The sequence below is a fragment of the Cystoisospora suis genome (assembly GCF_002600585.1).
Source record: "Cystoisospora suis strain Wien I chromosome Unknown contig_2747, whole genome shotgun sequence".
Taxonomy (NCBI): domain Eukaryota; phylum Apicomplexa; class Conoidasida; order Eucoccidiorida; family Sarcocystidae; genus Cystoisospora; species Cystoisospora suis.
This window is the reverse complement of record NW_027155543.1, coordinates 23,438-30,611: the sequence shown is the minus strand read 5'-3', so window position 1 is coordinate 30,611 and position 7,174 is coordinate 23,438. Positions and strand designations below refer to the sequence as shown.

The 7,174-nt window shown below is 53.6% G+C and overlaps 1 protein-coding gene across 1 annotated transcript; it reads right to left on the bottom strand.

Annotated features, from left to right (window-relative positions):
• Positions 1 to 1,709: 1,709 nt before the first annotated feature.
• On the bottom strand, positions 1,710 to 5,853 carry CSUI_005681 (abhydrolase domain-containing protein; the record flags this gene model as incomplete). Its single annotated transcript, XM_068065851.1, has 4 exons — positions 3,564 to 5,853; positions 2,572 to 2,729; positions 2,198 to 2,300; positions 1,710 to 1,838 (listed from the first exon to the last, which is right to left on the bottom strand). Coding segments are annotated over exons 1-4 (1,398 nt in total), but the record flags the coding sequence as incomplete, so codon positions are not given.
• Positions 5,854 to 7,174: the final 1,321 nt, after the last annotated feature.

The following is a 7,174-nucleotide window of genomic DNA, read 5'->3' as shown; positions in this document are numbered from 1 at the left end:
GTGAATTTCCTTCTCTCTCCAGCCGCCCAACTCCCTCTCCGGCTCCTCTGACTATCTTCTTCGGCCCGACTCAGATTCTCACTACTACTGCTCGCACGACTCGGTCGTACCTGTTGTTTTCTCTCTCCGACACCACACTTGCCCGTGTTGCCGCTATCAAGAAATCCACCTTGGTCGTCTGCCACCGCTTCTTCTCGGTCACCACGCAGGGGGGCTGAACCCTTAGTGCGGAATCGAAAGAAGTAAGGAAGACGTGATGAACTCCTGAGACGAAGTCCTCCAATCCCAGTACTTCTACTACGATCGGTTGGCGTCTCCCCCCGAAGAAACTGGGGCAACGCCGCCTTCCGAGAAGGAAGTGAGTCCACCTCCGGAGGAGAGAACGCAGCTTCTTCTCTTGGTTCCGACCCTAAGCCAGACCGTTTCCTCACGCCGCTGCCTCCCAAACTTTTACGGCTGTGAAGCGAGACGGGGTCGCGAGGAGAAGGAGACATAGGCGGACGAAGTGAGCTTGATCCGGATGATGGAGACGCCGAACAGGTGGCCCCATCCTGGCTATCTAGGCCCTGGTGATCGCTCTCCCGCGATGCCGCGTGAACATTACTGGAAGCAGGAGTACAGCTTGTGTTTTCTCCACCTGTCCTCTGCCGTGAATACCTCAGCACCGAAGGCGGAAGACACGGAGGGACACCGCCCCCAACCCGCCGAGAGGGCCTTCTACTAACTAGATGAATGTGATGAGGTGCCGGGACAGGGGGAGAACGTGACGCAACCGGAGCGAGCTCTCCGAAGTCTCCCTGAGGACTCTCACGAGAAAGACGGGTAGAATGAAGGAATGTCCCTGACGAAGTAGCGGCTCTTGGTTCCCGTGCGACTTCGCTCTCGACAGTCCCATCGAAGCACATCGCCGCTGCATCATCGTCTCTCTTGCCTCCTTCCCCTGTAGTGTCATCTCCCTCTTCAGTAGTATGAGAAAGCGGCGGAGGTGCAACCGACTCAACCAGGCCTCCTTGGTGCGGCAACAACTGTGGGCTAGGCAGGCATTGGCCTTGATGAACAGAGAAGTGTCCGTCCTCTGAGGAGTGACCTCGTGCCGGTGGACTCCCAAGCACTGTCGGGATCCGCCCATGGAACTGACCGGTCCAGGGTTGATGAGACAGAGAAATCAAATTCCTGTGAGGAACTCCGAAGTTTTGGACGTCAGTAGAGGCGCGCTGCCGAAGACCGGAAACAGGTTTCTTTTCTGCTGCGTGCTTCAATCGTAAATTCGCCGACACTCTCTGGAGGAATGCCTGAAGAGGAACAACAATGTCCGCTTGAAGAGACTCAAGGGTAAGGCCAACGTTATGATCGGAGTCTGCAAACCGAGCTACGCGCAGAGACGGAGGCTGACGCGCTGCCGCCCAAAGACGCTTTGCATGCTCCACTGGAATCACATCATCCTGGAGAAAAGAAACCAAGGCAGAGGGAGAGAAAAAGAGACGAAAGTGAAGATGAAAGAGAGCACAGAAGGCTAGACAAAAAAGAAGGTCGGGGAAGAAAACTGAGACATGTGGAACGCGAGAAGACAAAGGAGATACGGGGAAGCCAAAACACAGAACCATAGTTGGGCCAGAAAGAGCTGTCTAACCAAAGGAAAGAAGCGTGGAGAGTGTTGAACAAATGAAAGGTCTCCCAGCCCCCCAAGACCCTTTCCCTTTCATACGTACCTCTTTGCCGTGAATAATGCAGAGGGGAACTAATGGAATCTGCGCAACCGCCGCCTCGCTATTCCAGTGGTGATGAACCAGAACACGAGTCAGAACTAAGGGTGCATCGGCCCAGTCCGCTGCGACAGCCTGAGACAACCGACACGATAGGGAACAGGCAGACCAGACCGCGAACTTTAGGCCTTTCCTGCTGAGGGGCCCTTGAGAAAGTAACATTCGTACCAGTTCATCGGGTATTTTCCACACTTGCCGGCACAGGATCGGTAAGTCCCAACACACCGATACCCAACATCGACGTCCCATGAAATAGAAAGAAGATGACACCGGGAGTGAAGTGCCATATCAGCCTTTAGCTCTCCATGTTCTAGGGGATGTGGTGACACGAGCCGTTGAATGGGCACGTAGTAGCGTCTGGTGTTCTCCCGACTTGTCTACATCACCTTCTGACTAAAGAAACGAAGCCGCGAACAAGCGCGGGAGAAACTTACAGCGAGAGAAACGAAGGGGGCAATCAATACGAGGCCTCCAACTTGGACATTACGCTGTGCTAGGTGAGCGGCAAGCCACGCAGCTGCTCCTGTGCCAATAGACCTGAAGAAAAAGAAGTGCCAAGAGACAGAACCCCTCCATTATAACGAGAAAATGATAACTAGGTGGAGCACTCCTCAACTGGAGGACAGGCAAAGTATGCTGGCATCGTTTCTGGTGAGATCTGGTTTACGACCTCTCCTCTTCTACGTCGGCAGCACGCTTTGGTATGATTTGAGAGGATCCGCGTGAAATAGGCATGAACGCCTCATCTTCTAAAGCTCACCAATGCACTTTTGAACTGCTAGATCCGACCTGGTGTCCCGAGACGTACCTCCCGCAGAGAATGATGCGCTCTATGGGAAAGAGAAGCTTCTCCACAAGGAACTCGAAGGCGACACGCGCACAGAGATCAATGCCGCGGCTACTCTTGTCGTAGTCCTCCAGCAGCCCGTAGCCAGGGTATTCGAAAATCAAGATCGTGACTTTGAGCTGAAGAGATGACAGTGAATAAGGGTAACATGGCCACTGCCACTGTAGTATTCAATCAGCTACCTATAAAGCTAGGCCATTCCCATCCCGCTTGAGTCCACGTATTACCGTTGGCCCCCCTCACGACAGGAGACACCCCGACGCCGTCGTGTTGACGCAAAGAATGACTGCTCTACTTGATTTCAGCTACTTAACACTTTCGTATGGTAGATTCTACCAGTCCACCAAATAGCGGGGAACGCCAACAGACTTATCCACGTCAGAGGAGCGTTTAACATTTTTGTACTGAGTAAGTAGTAGGGCGACCTGAAAAAACGACGATAGTCCGCCTCTCCTCTGGTAGGTACGTGAGGTATAGGTAACTCAACAGCAGCGCAGCATCCCACCTTAAAGCAGCACCCGTCAGAGACCTTGCCCCCCTACACGCCCCCTCTACCACAGCGCAACAAGTGTCCGGCGGGAATTGGGTTGGTCACATCGCTCAATCATCATTCAGATCATTCCGTCTGTACAAACAGTACGGCGCGTCCCTTCCCGCCGCTCACCACTTCAGTACTTCGTGTAGAAGTGCGAGGAGCGCGTCGTCCCCAGCTAAATCCTCTAAGGCCGCAAATGTCCGTACACCTTCACTGGCACACTGCATATGTTCAGTCACTAGTACGCCAAAGAAGAAATATGTGGATAGGTGGCAAAGGTCACAGCGATTAAAGCCTACTGATGTAACGCGTCCAGTACAACTACGGGTCGAACGGCCCAATCTGAAGAGTTGTATCACCCATGTCAAGAATAAGGTCCTGTTTCCTGGGTCACTGGAAAAGCTTTTCTGTCCCTCACCTCGTCAGCCAGAAGCTGGAGCCATCCGCGCATCATATTAGCGTCGCAGGCATTTCCATGGAAGTAAAGCATGCAAAAGCCTTTATCCGTTCTCTTCCTCTCTTCTTGACTCAAAAAACTCCTTCCTCCTGACCCCTCGCTTGTTAGCGTTTCTCCTTCGCTTTTGGGTCCAAGAAAAGAAGACCCGGATCCACACGGTGTCAAGGCATAAGCATGATCTCCATGAGCTGTCGCACAACATTCCCCCCGTTCTTCCTTTCGTAAAAACAGACCACCACGCGTCGAACGAGCTGCGCTCTGGGCCTCTGTGCCGGCGGTACAAGATTTTCTTTGGCCCGGGAATCCTTTGACCTCACCGGAGAACCCACCGTCACCTCCCAGAGCTCCATGAGCAGGGTGGATCCTTGTGGCGGTCTCACCTCTAGCTAGATTGCTACTATAAGCCTCACGAGGAAGAGAATGACAAGCAGTAGAAGGGAAAAACCTCGACCCTAAGCAACTGGTGTCGGGCACCCGCGAAAAGCCCCCGCTCCCTCTTCGAGGTGTGATCCGCGACGAAGCGGGACAAAGGAAAGGAGGCTGTAGACGGGAGGGAGTGCGAGCTCTAGGACAAGAGACCCTCACTGAAGCGCGCACTCCTCTGAGCGAATTCGGAGAGACACAGGGGTAAGAAGACGGAGAAGATGCAGAGTGAAGACAGGGAGACGTGCTAGACTGAACCTGGTGAGGAACATGAGAATAGTGTGCCGAGAACAAAGAGGGGTCAGTACCTCCGCTTCTGCAGACAGTGTTACTTCCTGTTCCTCCTCCGGTTGCTCGGTCTGAGAGGAACCGAGATGACGTTGTAGCCCTCACACGAGGACGAATCAAGAATGCCGGGACGTCTGTACCAGGCATGAACTTAGATCGGAGACGGAGAAGCCCAGGTGTATCTTCAGAGTAAGACGAGGGAGGCGCAGGGAACACCAAGGCAGAGTCTACAAGGGGGTTACTATACGATGCCCCCATGGCTGCTGCGCGCAGACGAAAACAAGCGAAGCGCGAGACGGCAACATATGGAGAGAAGGACAAAAAGAACGAGGAAGGAGGAAGAACAAAAGGGACAAACACGGAGAGGCTTTGGGTCGACCTAGACCCACGACAGGTTCGAAATGCCTTCTCCTTCACTCATGTTAGGTCTTCGGTCGAAAAAAGGAATGGGTTAATGGGGGCTTCTCACCCCCTACATAGAATCATTCCAGGTTACCACCCGCTACTATGTCCATCGGACTACCCCCCGGCCTGCACCGAAGCTCACTTCAGCTGTGTTCTAGGTGTTGTAGCGGGGATACGCAGCAGTGTGACGCAAAGCAAAAGTACGAGCTAAAAAAGTAGCAAAAACGGTGCCACTTATCGAAGCCTCTCGGCAGTCCAGTCCTGCCCCCGAGCTTCCAGCTCGTGACAAAGGATGCGGCGCAGACGCCGTCCGGGGAAGGCTTTAGAAGAGGTAGCAGCGCATGCTATCCCAAAAATGACTCCTTTGAAAGAAGGTCCAAAAGAAACACGCCCAGGAAACCCAGCTGGTGTTTGCACTACAAAAACATGCGGGGCTTGAAGAGAAGTTCCGTAGAGAGGTGACGACAAGAGCAGGCGGTTCAGCCAGCACTGAGCTTCTCGCATGGTCAGGTCGGCATGAGAACAAAAGATGTGAGGCATCCTGGGACACCCCGAGATTATTCGTCTCCACGCCAGGACGAAAGATCCGGGTCGGAGTTGAAAAGGCTGCAGAAGCTGGAACTCTCACACGGGACCGGCTAAACAAAAGATGCAGATGCTGAGAAGTCCACGGACAGAGGAACGGACGAGGCTGGTAGCCGTACTTCCCATCGTGGAAATGAGTCCCGGCTTTCTTTCCTCTGCGATGCCGCTACACATCTGAGTTTTCGCGCAGAAGCATGAACACGATCCTTGGAAAAAAGGGACCGTCGTGGTGTAACATTTGAAAAAAGAACTGTAGGGACGAGGCTGTGTGGCCGAAGCCCCGAATTACCTTAAGACATCTCGCGGGAATAAGTAGAAAATCAAAAAGCAAAACTCAGTTACATTTTACTGGGGCTTGCTCGTTGTTCCAAAAGGATGGAAAAAAGTAGACGACGTGACCGGAAACAAGAAGCGCTGGTGGGAGCATGGGGCGGTCCGCGGTGGTAGTAGGTAGAAGCAGGTTTCCCTGAACACCTAAGTAAAGTCCCGAACCCAAAGAAAACTCTTCAAAAAGGTGGAAACAAGCAGAGGACGTGTATGTATAAAGATGTTGCCTTGTATGAGGATGTACAGCGTGGCCTCTGCAGCGTGCGAGTCACTTGCACTATGTTGCAGATTTGCAAGCGCATAAAGGGCGAGGGCCAGGTTTCCCTCGTCCGCGGGACAGCACAAAACATCACGGGTCTGGTAACAGAAGCGCCCCGTGTGTGTAACATCACAACACATGGGAGGGTGAGCGGCCAGCCCCCTCCGCCCGGGGTGGCTTGTGCCTTTACGACTCCTGCAGATCTGGCACAGTTGCGCGCTGAACAAGGTCGGGAAAAGTGCCTGATTTGATTACCTGTAAGCATTTTGTTCCAGAGGAGACAGACAGAGTTGTGAGCGCCTTTGCAGAGGAAATGTCGCTGTTCCACGACCAGGACGTGAAGAGGAGAGAGACCATGCTTGGAGTGTGACAGCTTGGGGTTCTGCCGGTTGTTCCGGTCGTCATTGCGACGCGAGGAAAAACAGAGAGGCTCGAAAACAAGAGGTCTCTGAAATCAACTCTGCGCACGTGGCGTTGGTTGGCCAGCGTGCACACTCGCACACACACATACACGCGCACAAACGCCTACACACACACACATTCCGTCCCTCGGCGTTCTTCACTTCGAGTACGGGACTACACGAGTGGCGGAGGGAAGAGACGCTTCCACAATGGCCTGACCAGTGAGGGACGGCTGTTTCGACGCCAACAGGCCGTCTGACAGGCGATAGTTAGCTTCTGTAAGAGAAGCACTGCTTGCGTCTTCCCGGGTGCAATCCATGAGCAGTCCCGCTTCGATTAAAATAGCGTGGGCTGCAGTAGCGCGACCAACGTTTGATTGCTGACGACCGCCAGACTCACGATACAATTGAACGTGGTACGCGCAAAATGTCCTACTTACTGAGGAAGGCCGTACTGACGTGGGCTTCGAAAGTGATGGCTAAGAAAGGGAGATGTCGGGGCGAATTAGTTCGGGGTTTCCCGCGATTGATGTTCGGCCTTCCCGGGCTGCAGGCCGAGTATGGCACGAAGGTTGCATTCTGACTTTCTTCAACGTTACCAGCTTCTTAGCCGCACGCTTCGTAAACGGTGTCAGCGAAGGACTGCCGTTGATCATCCTGGCAAGGTCGCCAGAAACAGCGTGAACGTGAGCTGTAGAGACCTTCGAGCAAGCAAGTATCCGTGATCCCCGTAGAATCCTCGCCGTTCCGTATGCGAGAAGGCTCGATACGGAACACTTGTTGTGGGCAGTCCAGGCCCCACTATTTTCCCTACCTGGTGTTACGCCTGTAGAAGGCAGTAGAGGTGTGGCAAGGTAGCCCAGCGGGAGCGTGCTGTAGCATCG